The sequence below is a fragment of the Hyaena hyaena genome, unplaced genomic scaffold (genome assembly GCF_003009895.1).
Source record: "Hyaena hyaena isolate Hyena2069 unplaced genomic scaffold, ASM300989v1 scaffold_675, whole genome shotgun sequence".
Classification (NCBI taxonomy): domain Eukaryota; kingdom Metazoa; phylum Chordata; class Mammalia; order Carnivora; family Hyaenidae; genus Hyaena; species Hyaena hyaena.
Genome location: NW_024081303.1, coordinates 376,785 through 393,173, shown reverse-complemented (window position 1 = coordinate 393,173; position 16,389 = coordinate 376,785). Strand labels below are relative to the sequence as shown.

Below are 16,389 nucleotides of genomic sequence, written 5' to 3'. Positions count from 1 at the left end.
TTTTTTTTTTTTTTTTTTACAAATAGTTTATTGTCAAGTTGGTTTCCATATAACACCCAGTGCTCATCCCCACAAGTGCTCTCCTCCATGTCCATCTTCCCCCTCCCTCCCCACACCCATTAGTCCTCAGTTTGTTCTCAGCATTCAAGAGTTTCTCACGGTTTGTCCCTCTCCCTCTCCCCCACTATTTCCCCCCTTCTTCTCCCCCATGGTCCTCCGTTAAGTTCCTACTAATCCTCCTATACGTGCAAACATATGGTATCTGTCCTTCTCTGCCTGACTTATTTCGCTCAGCATAACACCCTCAGGGTCCATCCATGTTGCTACACATGGCCAGATTTCGTTGTTTCTCATTGCCATGTAGTATTCCATGGTATAGATAAACCACATCTTCTTGATCCATTTGTCCGTGGATGGACACTTAGGCTCTTTCCATGTTTTGAGTATTGTGGAGAGTGCTGCTATGAACATTGGGGTACATGTGCTCCTATGCATCAGCATTTCTGTATCCCTTGGGTAAATTCCTAGCAGTGCTATTGCTGGGTCATAGGGGAGTTCTATTGTTAATTTCCTGAGGAACCTCCATGCTGTTTTCCAGAGGGGCTGTAGGAGAAACAGGCACCCTCTTACACTGTTGGTAGGACTGTCTTTTGCTGACTGGATATTCTTTCCTGCTTTGTAGAAGAGTGGTTGACAGTATAGTTGTAGGTCCATTTCTGGGTTTTTCTAGTCTGTTCCCTTGATTTGTGTGTGTGTTTTTGTGCCAGTGTCATACTGTCTTGATGACTACAACCTTATAATAGAGCTTGAAATCTGGAATCATGATGCCTTCAGTTTTGCTTTGTTTGTTTTTTGTTTGTTTGTTTGTTTTTTTTCAGGATTGCTTTGGCTATTTGGGGTCTTTTGTGGTTTCATGAAAATTTTAAGACTGTTTTAGCTCCGGGAAAAGGGCTTGTACTATTTTGATAGGGATTGCATTTAATGTGTAGATTGCTTTCGGTAGTGTAGACATTTTAACAATGTTTATTCTTCCAATCCATGAGCACAGAATCTTTTTCCATTTCTTTGTGTCTTCTTGAATTTCTTTCATAGGTTTATAGTTTCCAGAGTACAGGTCTTTTACTTCTTTGGCTAGCTTTATTCCTAGGTATCTAGATGTTTTTGGTGCAACTGCAAATAGGATCAATTGTTTGATTTCTTTTTCCTTTGTGTTATTATTGATGTATAGAAATGCAATGAATTTCTGTATATTGATTTTATATCCTGCAATTTTGCTGAATTTGTTTACTATTGCTAGGAATTTTTTGGTGGAGTCTTTTGAGTTTTCTACTTAAAGTATTATGCCATCTCCAAATAGTGAAAGTTTGACTTCTTCTTTGCTGATTTAGATACCTTTTGTTTCTTTTTGTTGTCTGATTGTTGAGGCTCAGAATTCCAGTACTATGTTAAATAGTGGACATCCTTGTCTTGTTCCTGACCATAGAAGAACTACTCCCTCAGTTTTCCCAACTAAGGATGATATTAGCTGTGGGACTTTTGTATATGGCTTTTATGGTGTTGAGGCATGTTCCGTCTATCCCTACTTTGTTGAAGATTTTTATCAAGAAAGGATGCTGTATTTTGTCAAATGTTTTTTCTGCATCCTTCATCTTTCTTATCTATTAATATTAATATGGTATATCACATATGATTTATGATTATTGAACCATCTCATCTGGCCCTGGACCTTTGTTTTTCGGGGAGAATTTTGATTACTGAGTCAATTTCATTTCTGGTTATCAGTCTGTTCAAAATTTTCTATCTCTTTTTGTTTCAATTTTGAGTTTGTATGTTTCTAGGAGTTTATCCATTTCTCCCAGGTTGTTCAGGTTTGGGGCATATAATTTTTTATTATGTACTCTTTTTAAAAAACTCTTTTTTTAATGTTTATCTATTTTTGAGAGAGACAGAGACAGAGTGCGAGCAGGGGAGGAGCCCCAAGAGGGAGAGACACAGAATCCGAAGCAGGCTTCAGGTTCGGAGCTATCAGCGCAGAGCCCAACACGGGGCTTGAATTCACCATGTGTGAGATCATGAACTGAGCCGAAGTCGGACCTTTAACCAACTGAGCCACCCAGGCACTCCTCATTATGAACTCTTATAATTATTTGTATTTCTTGGTGTTGGTTGTGATCTGTCTCCTTTAATTCATGATTTTGTTTATTTGGTTCCTTTCTCTTTTCTTTTTGATAAGTTTGGCTAGGGAGTTATCAATTTTATTAAGTCTTTTGAAGAGCCAGCTCTTAGTTTTGTCGATCTGTTCTGTTGTTTGTTTGTTTCTATAGGGCTTATTTTTGCTCTAGTCTTTATCATTTCCCTTATTTTGGCTAGAGTTGCTATTCCTTTTTTAGCCCTTTTAGGTTTAAAGTTAGGTTTTGTATTTGAGACCTTTCTTGGTTCTTGAGGTAGACTTATATTACAATATACTTTCCTCTTAGGACTGCCTTTGCTGCATTTCAAAGGTTTTGGACCATAGTGTTTTAATTTTCATTTGCTTTCATGTACTTTTTTATTTCTTCTTTAATTTCCTGATTAGCCCATTCATTCTTTAGTAGGATGATCTTTAACCTCCATGTATTTGAGAGATTTCCAAATTTTTTCCTGTGGTGGATTTCAAGTATCATAGTATTGTGATCTAAAAATGTGCATGGCATGACCTCTATCTTTTTATATTTGTTGAGGGCTGATTTGTAACCCAGTATGTGATCTATTATGGAGAATGTTCTGTGTGCACTCAAAAAGAATTTCTAGTCTACTCCCTTAGCATGGAATGTCCTGAATATATCTGTTAAGTCCATCTAGTCCAGTGTATCATTCCTTGTTGATTTTCTGCTTAGATGATCTGTCCATTGCTGTAAGTAGGATGTTAAAGTCCTTTACTATTATTGTATTATTGTCAATGAGTTTCTTCTTTATGTTTGTGATTATTGATTAATATATTTGGATGCTTCATGTTGGGGTCATAAATATTTACAATTGTTAGATTTTGATAGATAGACCCCTTAATTATGATATAATGGCCTTCTTCATCTTTTGTTACAGTTTTTGGTTTAAATTCTAGTTTCTCTGGGGCACCTGGGTGGCTCAGTTGGTTGAGCATCTGACTTCGGCTCAGGTCATGATCTCAGGGTTTGTGGGTTCGAGCCCCACGTGGGGCTCTGTGCTGACAGCTAGCTCAGAGCCTGGAGCCTGTCTTCAGATTCTATGTCTCCCTCTTTCTCTGACTCTCCCCTGCTCATGCTGTCTTTCTCTCTCTCTCAAAAATAAATAAAACATTTAAAAAAATCTAGTTTCCCTGATATAAGTATGGCTACTTTGGCTTTCTTTTGGCATCCATTAGCATACATGTTTCTCTATTCTCTTACTTTCATACTGTCAGTGTCCTTAGGTCTAAAATGAGTCTCCTACAGTCAGTATATAGATGTATTTCATTTTGTTTTTTATCCATTCTGATACTCTGTGTCCTTTGATTGGAGCATTTAGTCCACTTACACATGGTGATTATTGGAAGATATGAGTTTAATGCCATTGTGTTCCCTGTAAAGTTGGTATTTCTGGTGGTGTTTTCTGTTCCATTCTAGTCTTTGTGGCTTTTTTTGGTAAATGTTTGTTTGTTTTCAGAAAGATAGAGTGAGCACAAGTGGGTAGAAGAAGAGAGAGAGAGGGAGAGACAATCCCAAGCAGGCTCCACACTGTCAGTGCAGAGTCTATTTGAATTTTGATCTCATGAACCATGAGACCATAACATTAGTTGAAATCAAGGGTCATCTGCTTAACCAATTGAGCTGCCCAGGTGCCCCTCTTGTCTTTGTTGCTTTTCGTCTTTTTGTTTTCCCCACATAATATCAGAGTCCCCCTTAATATTTCTTGCAGGGCTAGTTTTGTTGTCACAAGTTCCTTTAGTTTTTATTTTTCTGGGAAACTCTTTATCTCTCCTTCTATTCTGAATGATAGCCTTGCTGGATAGAATATATTTGGCTGCATATTTTTACCATTTAGCACGTTGAATATATCCTGCCACTCCTTTCTGGCCTGCCAAGTTTCTGTGGACTGATCTGCTACAAATCTGATCTATCTTCTCTTGTAGGTTAAAGACTCTTTTCCCCTTACTGCTTTAAGATTCTTTCCTAGACTGTGTTTTTGCGAATTTGGCTATGATATGTCTTGGTGATAGGCAGCTTTTCTGTTGAATTTAATGAGAGTTCTTTGTGCTTTTTAGATTTTGATGTCTGTGTCCTTCTCTAGAATAGGGAAGTTTGCAGATATAATTTGCTCACATAAGCCTTCTATCCCTTTTCTTTCTTTTCATCTTCTGGGACTTCTAATGATATGAATGTTATTCTGTTATAATGAGTTTTTGAGTTCCCCAAGTCTACCTTCAAAATCTGTAGCTTTTTTTCCCTCTTCTTTTAATAATTATATCTCCTATATCACTAAGTCCTTCCTCTACTTTCTCTACTACCCATCCTTGGTCATGGTATTCATTCAGTTATAGCATTTTTAATTTTGGCCTTACTAGATTTTGGCTCTTTTATATCTGTATCAAGGGACTTTCTAGTCTCTTCTATGCTTTTTTCAAACCCAGTTTGGAACCTTATAATTGTTGTTTTAAATTCTAGTTCAGACATCTTACTTCTATCTGTATTGATTATATCCCTGGCCATAATTTCTTCATATTCTTTCTTTTGGGGTGAATTCCTTTGTCTTGTCATTTTGACAAATAAAATAAAATAAATTTTAAAAATAAAAAAAATCAAATAAATGAAGCTACATCCTATGTGTGTTTTGGTCTGCTTAAGAGTAGCTTGATAGAAAAAAAGAGAAAAGAAAAATTAAAATAATTTATTTTATTTTTTTTAAATTTTTTTTAATGTTTTATTTATTTCTAGGAGAGAGAGACAGCGTGAGCAGGGGAGGGTCAGAGAGAGATGGAGATACAGACTCTGAAACAGGCTCCAGGCTCTGAGCTGGCAGTCAGCAAACAGCCCGACGCGGGGCTCGAACCCACAAACCGCGAGATCATGACCCATGCGAAAGTCGGACGCTTAACCGACTAAGCCACCCAGGCTCCCCTAAAATAATTTATTTTAAATAATATTACTTTAAAATAATAAAATAAAATAAAAATTTTGTTTTTTCTGTGTCCAAGAGGAAAAAAACAATAAAAACAAAACAGAAGCAGAAAGAAAGAAAGAAAGAAAGTAAGGAAGGAAGGAAGGAAGGAAGGAAGGAAGGAAGGAAGGAAGGAAGGAAGGAAGGAAGAAAGAAAGAAAGAAACCACCCCAAACAAATCAACAAACAAACCAAAACCCAAATGAAGCTAGATTCAATTTCCCCTAGGTCTGAAAATTTGCAGCACTCTATAATCAGTAGACTAAGCGTGTGGAAGGGATATGTGCTTGTTGTCTGGAGGAAAGGCTTGCTGCACTGCTTAGCAGGCTTTGCCCTAGAGGAGCTATCTGTGCCTGGAGGTCGCAGTGTGTGGTGGGTCTTTGTGTAATAGCTCCATTCTCCACTTGGTGGCACTGTTTTTCTTATAGGGGTCCATCTTAGTGGGCTAATGGTGAAAATGGCTTCACCCCACTCTCTAGTCTCTGGAGTGGAAAGTTTGCAACCTCACAGACTGGAGATTAATAACCCTTTCTGTGTCCCTGGCTTTAGTCGGCTCCCCACCTTCCCCTTGTCTGTAGCTGTAGCTGTTCGTCTCTCAGGTGGTACCTCCCTCCAGAGTTTTATCTCAGGCATAGCTGTGTTTCAAAACCCCAGACTGGTGCTGATCCTCTGGGGTAGGATCTGGCTGCACTGAGTCAGTACCGTCTTGTTCCAGAAAATGTTCATGTGATTCTATAGCAGCAGCAGCTCATTTTTTATGGTAAATTGCAACACACAACTAGTGCCAGGGTTTGCTGCCCTCAGCGGCCCTCTTTGTTCCTATACTGGTGGATGGGGCATGGTGCCTCTGTGTCTTTTGCCTGCAGAGAAGCCCAATCACCTCTTCCAAATGGACTCCAAGCAAGAGAACTGCTTCTTCCTGTGTGACCAGGGGATCCTCAGACCCTGCTTCCTGCCTCTGGGGCTCCACCCTTTCTCCTTGCCAGAGAACCATGGAGTTGCTGAGTGTGGAAACTTCAGACTCTGTGCTCCACTGTTTTTAAAAAACTGGTGGTTTTGAAACCCTCTTCTTTTTCCCTGTCAGTGATTTTGGGATACAGTTTTCTTGTGCAGTCCCCTGTGCATGTTTTCACTCTTTCTTTCTCTCTTTCCTTCTAGCTATGTTCAGGGGGACTGTTATCTTGCAGAATCCAAGGCACTGATTAATCTCCCCCTCTCTCTTTCTCCTCTCTTCAAAAGGAGCTCCCTCCCTTCTGTGGCACTATGGCTCCTCTCCCCCAGTTCACCACTCCACACCATGTACTTGTCACATTCTGTCTCTCAAATTATGCAGATTATTCTGTTAATCTTCATTTCAATTTTCTAGGTGTTCAAAATGATATTGAATTGGCTGTGTTTGAGAGACCAGATGAACTAATTATCTTCTAGACTTCATTGCTAAAATTGGAATATAACATACATAAATTGGCCATATCTTGAGTGCATAACTCAAGGTACTTGTGTATATATATATATATATATATACACCCATGTAACTATTCCCACATGAAGGTATAGAATATTTCTAACACTCCAGAAGACTACCTCATGCCCCTTTCTAATCAGCCATTTCCCTGACACAGGTTGTAGCTGACCTGGCTTTTAATAACAGAGATTTTGCCTATTCTTGAACAAGTTATAAGTGGAATCATATAATAAGCACCTTGTGTGTGTGTGTGTGTGTGTGTGTGTGTGTGTGTGTGTGTCTTCTTTTCTTTAAAATTATGTAGGAGATTTATTTATGTTGTTATGTGTTTACTTTGTTACATATTTTTTGTTATGTATAAATGTCCTTTTAAAGCCAACATTTCCGGGGTGCCTGGGTGGCTTAGTCGGTTAAGCGTCCGACTTTCGCTTAGGTCATGATCTCGCGGTTCGTGGGTTCGAGCCCCGCGTCGGGCTCTGTGCTGACTACCAGCTCAGAGCCTGGAGCCTATTTCAGAGTCTGTATCTCCCTCTCTCTCTGACCCTCCCCTGCTCATGCTGTCTCTCTCTCTCCTAGAAATAAATAAAAATATTTAAAAAAAAATAAAGCTAACATTTCCTTCTAGCTGCAAAAGTAATATATTTTTATAGCAGAGAATTTGGAAAATAGGAAAAAACACTGAAAGGAATATCGAAATGACTTATAACTCCACTCTCCAGAGATAATTATTGTTACAGCTTTTGATTATACTCTTCCAGGCTTTTGTTTTTCCTATCCATATATGATTACTAGGTTTGGATTATGTATACATTTCTATTTTATAACCTGTTATATTTCTCTTAACAATTTATCATAGCTCTCTTCCCTTTTGCGGCCATCGCTGGAGCTGCAGCGGCCAACATGAAGTTCAATCCGTTTGTCACCTCTGACCGGAGCAAGAACCGTAAAAGGCACTTCAATGCCCCTTCCCACATTCGCAGGAAGATTATGTCCTCCCCTCTTTCCAAAGAGCTGCGGCAGAAGTACAACGTTCGCTCCATGCCCATCCGGAAGGACGACGAAGTACAGGTGGTGCGCGGACACTACAAAGGTCAGCAGATTGGCAAAGTAGTCCAGGTTTACAGGAAGAAATATGTCATTTACATTGAACGGGTACAGCGAGAGAAGGCGAATGGCACCACCGTCCACGTGGGCATCCACCCCAGCAAGGTGGTTATCACCAGACTAAAACTGGACAAAGACCGCAAAAAGATCCTCGAACGCAAAGCCAAATCTCGCCAAGTAGGAAAGGAAAAGGGCAAATATAAGGAAGAAACACTTGAGAAGATGCAGGAATAAGGTAATCTTAAGTACGTCGTGAAATAAAAAACTGTTAAAATGAAGAAAAAAAAACAATTTATCATAAACACTTTCCATGTTATTAAACATACATTATTTTACAATACAAAAATATTTTGTATTTTAAAAAGCATTTTTATTAGATACTTTTTGTGTGTGTGGTGATGGGAGAATATGTAAAACATTCACAAGACACAAAATTCAAAAGGTACAAATGGTATGCAATGAAGTCTTTCTCCTATCCTTACCCTAGTCTTCCCCCTCCCCCCACCCAGCCCGAGGACCCAGTGTTACCACTTTCCAGTGTATTCTTCTGGGGCTATTCTGTACACATATAAACAAATATATATTGGGTGCCTGGGTGGCTCAGTTGGTTAAGCGTCTGATTCAGCTCAGGTCATGATCTCATGATTCATGAGTTCAAGTCCCACTTCAGGCTCTATGCTAATAGCTTGGAGCCTAGAGCCTGCTTCAGATTCTCTCTCTGCCTCTCTGTCTGTCTGTCTCTCTCTTTCTCTCAAGAATAAAACAGTAAAAAAGTTTAATATATATATATATTCTGTGCACATATAAACAAATATATTATTTTTTCCCCTTCTCATGTGCAAATGTTAGCATATTGCACTCTTTTGCCCCTTTCTTTTGAAGATCAATCCATATCTTCCATATTGGCATTTCCATGTCAGTATCAAGAGCTTTCTTGTTCTCTAACATATGATAAAATGCTTACTTTACTCATATTAAGTAAAATACAAATTACAGCTACACTGAGAGACCATTTTTCATCTTATTGGCAAAATAAAATGGCATTCTGTGCTGTCAGGGGTATATGGAGATAATAACAATAATACTAGTTAAGCACTATTCTAGACAGTTAACTTGTAATAAATCATTCAGTCCTCACAACAATGCTATGAAGTAGGTTGTTTTTATGCCAATTTTACAGAAAAAGAAATTGATGTACTTCATTTACATAACTTACCCAAGGTGCTCTTTACAATGCTGGGGGACAGTAACAACTATGTAACAACTATGAAGTAGGTTGTTTTTATGCCAATTTTACAGAAAAAGAGATTGATGTACTGCATTTACATAACTTACCCAAGGTGCTCTTTACAATGCTGGGGGACAGTAAACTGATATAATCTCTATGAAGAGAAATTAGGGAACAGCTATCAAAATTATGCATTTACTGTTTGATCAGAATTACACTTCTAGGAACTTATCATATATTCCAATATGTGAGAAATTATACATATATAATGTTATTTTTTGTAGTAGTATTTATAGTAAGAAAATGTCAAGAGCTGAGGTGCCAAAATGAATGTAACAGTCAAGTCTTTCATTACTTAACTGCTGTAGTAATAAGCAAGAGGCTAACCAAGAGAAAGTGGTGGGTTTTTCCAGTGTTCCATTCTTCCCCATGGAACAGCATCCAGTGAGGGTCAGGTGGATTAGTACAGATGGGAGGAGGTAGAGGAAAAAGGGATAGGGAAATATAATACTCCCTAAATACTGAGTCATAGTGGAGAAAAGTGTCTTCAAGGTTCCTCTCCCCATACCCCCTAAGGAAGTCTCAGCAGAAGTGTCTGGGAAAGGTCCCTGATAAAGAGGCCTCCAAATGGAGGTGCCTGGGCTAGGAATGCAGACATGTGTAAGAACATGGTTGGCTGGAGGACATGAGTCTTTGACTGCAACTTCCTCCTGAGATTGCAGAGCACTGACTGTACACCAAATCCGTGGGAAAGGGCAACTTTTCCCAAGAGACTTGCCAGATAAAACCTTTGTAATTGTGTTGGGGCCTGATAAATCACACATAGGTTTTTGGCCAGGAGTCAGATTCATCATGAATATTAGCAACAACTTAAATGTTCTTCAGTGGGGTATTGGTAGAACAAATTGTGACACACCCATACACTGTCTTTCAGTAGCAAAACATGATTTTTAGTGTCAGAAGAGTTAGGATTGTAGCTGACAATAGATGATTTACTTAAAATAAATAATGGAAGAGAGTTTACAACAGATTGAGGGATAGTGCAGCAGCGAGAGCTGGCAATATGGAAGCCATTACTATCCTTAGGCCTGAATGGGCACAGGAGGAAATGGTTATAGAAACCCCCTAAAAGCTGTGGCCTTTGGTAAAGGCACATAGCCACTGACAACCTATGGGCCAGCAGGGAGGGGGCAGGAGGAATAAGTACCCTAATTTCTCCCTTTCCACACTTTGATCAAAACATCTATCTGTTGCTGATGCTTTCCATCTGCCAAACCTAATCTGAAGACAGAGGATAAGGAAGCCTGTTCAATACAGTTTACAAAGATTAAACTTCCAGAGCACAGAGTAATGAAGAAAAGAGTAGAGAAAGTGGAGAAGGGTCGAGATATAGGCTGCAGAGGAAAGCAAAATATCTCAATGATACTTCGTTGTATAAATATATAATTTTTAAATTGATCATCTGTTGTTGAGTAATTAGGTTGTTTCCAGATTTTCTTTTTGCTTCTTATAAACATTCTTTTCTTTTTTTTTTTTACAAATAGTTTATTGTCAAATTAGTTTCCACATAACACTCAGTGTAAACATCCTTTATTTAAATCTTTGCATGCCTATTACTATTTTCATAAGATACATTCATAGAAGTAGAGTGGCTAGGCCCCACTTTTAAGATTCATGATATATATAACCTTCAGAAAAATTTCCCAAACCTTTTTTAAAAACTTTTTTAATGTTTATTTATTTATTTATTTTAATGTTTTTTATTTATTTCTGAGAGAGAGATAGCGTGAGCAGGGGAGGGTCAGAGAGAGAGGGAGACACAGAATCTGAAGCAGGCTCCAGGCTCTGAGATAGCTATCAGCACAGAGCCTGATGAGGGGCTCGAACCCACGAACCGTGAGATCTTGACCTGAGCTGAAGTCGGACACTTAGCCGACTGAGCCACACAGGTGCCCCTGTTTATTTATTTTTGAGAGAGAGAGAAAGAAAGACAGAGTGTAAGAAAGACAGAGTATAAGACAGAGTATCAGAGAGAGGAGACACAGAATCCAAATCAGGCTCCAGGCTCTGAGCTGTCAGCCTAGAGAGCAACGTGGGGCTCGAATCCATGAACCGTGAGATCATGACCTGAGCTGAAGTTGGACATTTAACTGACTGAGCCCTTCAGGTACCCCCAAATTTTCAAACTTTTTAAAATTGAAGTATAGTTGATACACAATGTTATTAGTTTCAAATGTACAAGATAGCGATTTGACAAGTTTATATATTATGCTATGATCACCACAAATAGCTACCATCTGTCACCATACAACACTATTACAAAACCATTAACTGTATTTTCTATGCTGTACCTTTTATTCCTGTGGCTTATTCCTTCCTTAATTGGAAGCCTGTATCTCCTGTTCTCCTTCACCCATTTTGCTCATTGTGCCCTCCCCCATCATTTTGTTCTCTGTATTTATGGATCTTGTTCTGCTTTCTTTTTGTTTGTTTGTTTTGTTTGTTTTGCTCTGTTCGTTATTTTATTGCTCTCTTTTTTTGTGATTGATGATTTTCTGTAGTGTTATGTTTGCTTTTCTTTCTCTTTATTTTTTGTATATCTACTGTAGGTTTTGATTTGTGATTACAATAAGATTCATATATAACATCCTAAGCATACAACAGTCCATGTTAAATTTATCGTCATTTAAGTTTGAACACATTCTAAAAATACTTTTTACTCTCCCTCCAATTTTATGTATATGTTGTCATATTTTACATCTTTCAGTTCATTATTTTCTTATGTCTAATTATGCCCCCTCTTTTTCCACCTAAAAAAGTTCCTTTAACATTTCTTATAAGGCTGGTTTAGTGGTGATAAATTTCTTTAACTTTTGTTTGCCTGGGAAACTATCTCTCCTACAATTCTGAATGATAATATTGTTAAATACAGTATTCTTGATTGTAGGGTGTTTTTTTTCCTGTTTTTTTTTTTTTTTTCCAGTCCTTTGAATGAGTTTCTGCTGAAAAATCAACTGATAACTTTATGGGGTTTGCCTTGTACATAACTTTTTGCTTCTGTATTGCTACTTTTAAAATTCTTTCTTTATCTTTAAACTCTGACATTTTTAAAACTGTTTCTTTTTAATTTTGAGAGAGAGAGAGAGAGAGACTGAGAGTGAGTGGAGGAGGTGCAGAGAGAGAAAGAGAATCCCAAGCAGGCTCCATGTTGTAAGTCCAGAGACCAACGGAGAGCTCCATCTCAAGTACCATGAGCAGGGGCACCTGGGTGGTTCAGTCGTTTGTGTCTGACTTTGGCTCAGGTCATGATCTCATGGTTCATGAATTCAAGCCCCACATTGGACTCTCTGCTGTCAGCGTGGAGCCCGCTTTGGATCGTCTGTCTTCCTCTCTATGCCCCTCCCCGACTCATGTGCACATGTACACTTTCTCTCTCTCTCTCAAAAATAAACAGTTAAAAAGAAGAAGAACCAGTGAGCCTGGGTGATTCAGTTGGTTAAGAGTCTGACTTCGGCTCAGGTAGTAATCTCACAGTTCATGGGTTTGAGCCCCTCATCAGGCTCTGTGCTAACAGCTCAGAGCCTGAAGCCTACTTTGGATTTTGTGTCTCCTTCTCTCTCTGCCCCTCCCCCACTCGTGCTCTCTCGTTCTCTCTCTCTCTCTCTCCCTCTCTCTCTCTCTCTCTCAAATAATGAATAAACATTAAAAAGATTTTTTAAAAAAGAAAAGAACCATGAGATATGAGCTGAACAGAAATCAAGTTGGACACCTAACTGACTGAACCATCCAAACACCCCCAAACTTTGATATTTTAATTATTATGTGTAATGAGGTGGACCTCTTTGGGTTCATTTTGTTTGGAACTCTTTGTGCTTTCTGAACCTGGATGTCTATTTCCTTCCCTAGGTTAGAGATCTCTCTAGTCTGGTGAGCATCTTTATGATCATTGCCTTAAACTCTTTATCAAACACATTGCTTATCTCTATTTCATTTAGTTCTTTTTCTGAAGTTTTATCTTGTTCTTTCATTTGGAGCATATTTCTCTGTCTCCCCATTCAGTTTGCTTTTCTGTGTTGTTTCTATGAATTAGACAGAACATCTACTTCTAAACTTGAAGGAATGGACTTGTGCATAGTCATTCCCTGTATAGATTGTGTTTGCTTGGTGACTTTTATGGCTTGCTGGAGCTGTGGCTGGCATGGAATGGATGTTGTGGGGCGTTTTGTGCTGGGACTGCCCTGATGGAATGTCCAGAGTTGAAGTGGGTAAAGGCTGTGACATTTCTGAGGCTCTCTGTGCAGAGGGTGCCCTAGCAGGGCAGCTAAAGCTGAAGTGAGTGCCAGGTGGGAGATCTTAGGACTTTATGCACAGAGGGCACCTTACCAGGATAGTTGAAGCTGAGGTGTGTGTTACTGGGGTGTTCCAGGACTCTGTGCACAGAGGGTGCCTTGGTAAAACAGCTGGTGCTAAAGTGGGGCACAGGCTAGGGGATCCAAGGGCACTCTCCATAAGGACAGGACAGCTATAGTTCAAGTGGATGTAGGCGGGATGATTCTGGGGTTCTTTGGGCAGAGAGTGCCCTTTTAAGACAGTAGAAGTTGAAGTGGATACAAGCTGTGGTGTCCTGGTGTGAGACAGATGGAACTGAAGCTGGTAGTGCCCTAGCAAGCTGTCTGAAGCTGGAGTGGAGCCTAGAATTTTCAGGGTGCTTTGTGCTTGTTTCACCTCGAGATGATGGCTGGAGATGTAGTGAGTTCTAATGAAGGGTGCTCTGGTAAGCACCACCCTGTGACTGCAATAGTGGAATGGCTGGGGTTGGTATGAGCTAGGGACTCAGTGCTCACTGAGGCAATAGGCTGCTTAGGTCTGCTCCCAGACCTTGCTCTCATTCACACTGTCAAGGTGGAAGGAGAGCATAAACCATGGCACTTGCCAGTCTCTCTGACCTGGAGAGAGTTTCAGTAGCTCCTTCACTGTTTGACAGGGTTCCTTTATATTACAGTTGCTCTTTTAACTGAGGTGCTTTTTTTCCTTCTGTGCCTCAAGACATAGGAATCTGGCCCCCTGTCTCTCTGCAGTACACCTCACCACTGCAATATACAACATCAGGGGTGAGGGTTCTCTTTGTTACTATGTTTCTTTCTTGCCATTCTATCTTTTGTTGTGCAGAAGCTGTTCAGATAGCCCACAGTTCTTCTTTAGGGGGAATTTCTCTATAAATGGGTGTAGATTTGGTGTGTCCTTGAAGGAATGAAGTTAGGATTCTTCCAGCTTGGACTGGAACCCCTTCAGAAAACTCATAACAATTTCCACTCCACCAGGAGAATATGAGTTTGTTTCCTTGCATTCTCACTAACACAAGGTATTATCATTAGTCTTTGCCAATTTAATATAAAAAATTATATTTTACTCTTTTAATATATTTTTTGATTACTAGCTGAACTTAAAAATAAAACAGGTGTTCATTGGACATCTGTGGCAGCTGTTTTATTTTGTTAAATTCTCTGCTCTCGTTTGTACCTCGTGTCCTTCAGTCTCCATAGATCCTCTGTTTTACCCTTTCCAGAGAGAAAACCTTCAATATTTTGTGATAATCTTTGTCACAGTTGCTTGATTAGATTTGGGGGAGAGCTTTGGGGTGTCTAACTCTTTAATTCTTGTTTTTAGTCCCAATTGACACCACCACCCTCCTCTTCCTACTTCCAGAGACGTCTGGCGGTGTTTTGGTGGTTATAGAATATAATTTGTTTTATTCTTGACTTTCTCCACTGCCAGTTTAAGATTAAAATTTCTCAAGTCTTGCAAATAAGTTGCCATTGTCCCCTGTGCTTACATCTTCCTCATTTTTGTGGTGGTTATCTCATTTCCTAATGTGGGAAATAAGCTTAGGAACTCCCCGGGCTTACAAGGCATATAGAAGTACAAAGCCATAGGATGCTCACACTCGAGCTTGGATTAGGACCCTAGGATTGAGCAGGGAGGGGCAAAGGCCCCCAGGATAGAGAAGGGGGTGTAAAGGCACCCAGAATAGAGAGGGGGGCAAAGGCCTCAAATATGAAGATATATGACGTAAGCAAGATTAGGTACTCAGGGCTTAAAGCACCCCCCAAACTAGTACTATAGCAGAAAGCTGCTTTCACAGGAAGGAAGGACCAAATTAGATAAACAGGCAAATAGGGCTATAGACCGCTGCACTGTGGGTGAAGCTGCTCAGAGACGAGATGATTTGTATTAATGCAATCCCCTAACCCTGAATATCTTCAAGACCCTCCTTCCCTCACATCTCCAAGTTAACGTTCACAGTTTCATTGTCTCTTTGTGCACGTCCATTACCATGTTTGTAAGCTATCTGATCCTAACAAAAATGGGGCAAGGACCCTTATTCGGGGCTCTTGTCTTTTCCCTGAAATTAGCCATCTCTCACTTTTAATCCTGCATCCCGCTTCCTTGCTAGACAAGAAAGAACTTTAGACTTAGAGTCTAAGATATTCTGACCTTTTTGTCCTTATAAATTATGAATTAAAAGTATATAATTTACTTTACTGTTATTTTGGTGAGTTTATTTGAGGACATGGAGTTTTAACAAGGTACTCCTGAGTTGAATTGTATCTTGAAGTTGAAAGTGTTTTTTTCGGGCCTTGTTAAGTTGGCAAATACTGCAGGTGTCTCAGATCCAGAAAGGATGTAAGGATAGCTGTTGTAGACCAGAGAGTCTTGAAGTTGCCTCACATCAGTATAAGGAAAGACTCCCCTACTGATGAAAATTTTACTTATGATCTCTTAGAATATCTCTGCACTCACATTTATAAAGGTATTAAGCAGTTGGGTCACTCATGCAAATGCATTTTTGAAGTTGTTTATTTGCATGCAATCTAATTAATAAGACAGGTACATATTTATTATATTCATAATTCAGGTTAAGCCTCTTAGGAACACAGCAAAATATTTAATAACTGACGATGCATGAACACTGACAATCAGAATGGTTAGTGGATGGAGTAGGGTCCTAGGAGGCCTTCTGCTAGGCCATTTATCTCCTGGATCATGAGGTGATCTGGACAACTTGAGAGATCTAGGAAGGGGCAGAGTGAGGGGACAGGGACACTTTTAAGGCTGAGTGCAACTGCTACTTGCCAGCTATTGTGGGAATATTTTTATATTCTATGGTAGATATGGCCATAATGATATACATAGTTAATTATCAGCTTTGAGTCTTTCCCTTTTCCTCCAACCGTGGTGCCCCAATGTGAATTATTTAGGTTGCTGTAGATGTTACTTTACCCTATGTTTTACCTAAATTGTCTGTCACTGCTTTATTTCCTCTACTCAATATCTTTCCCACCTTTCTACGTATGATGGATCCCACCTATTAGACTCAGGCCCTCACCAGTTCTGAGCCAACCATGAAGATGGTGACAGTCTAGTCAATAACATCAGCAAT

General features: G+C 39.4%; 1 protein-coding gene across 1 annotated transcript; it reads left to right on the top strand.

The window, feature by feature from the left end:
* The first annotated feature begins 7,476 nt into the window (after positions 1–7,476).
* On the top strand, positions 7,477–7,995 carry LOC120220117 (60S ribosomal protein L26). Its single transcript, XM_039217115.1, has one exon. It carries the CDS (start codon positions 7,517–7,519, stop codon positions 7,952–7,954), a length of 438 nt encoding a protein of 145 aa, XP_039073046.1. The 5' UTR covers positions 7,477–7,516; the 3' UTR covers positions 7,955–7,995.
* Positions 7,996–16,389: the final 8,394 nt, after the last annotated feature.

Bases quoted from the DNA above. Each gene is read 5' to 3' on its own strand.
- LOC120220117 (XM_039217115.1), top strand. From the start codon at position 7,517: ATGAAGTTCAATCCGTTTGTCACCTCTGACCGGAGCAAGAACCGTAAA.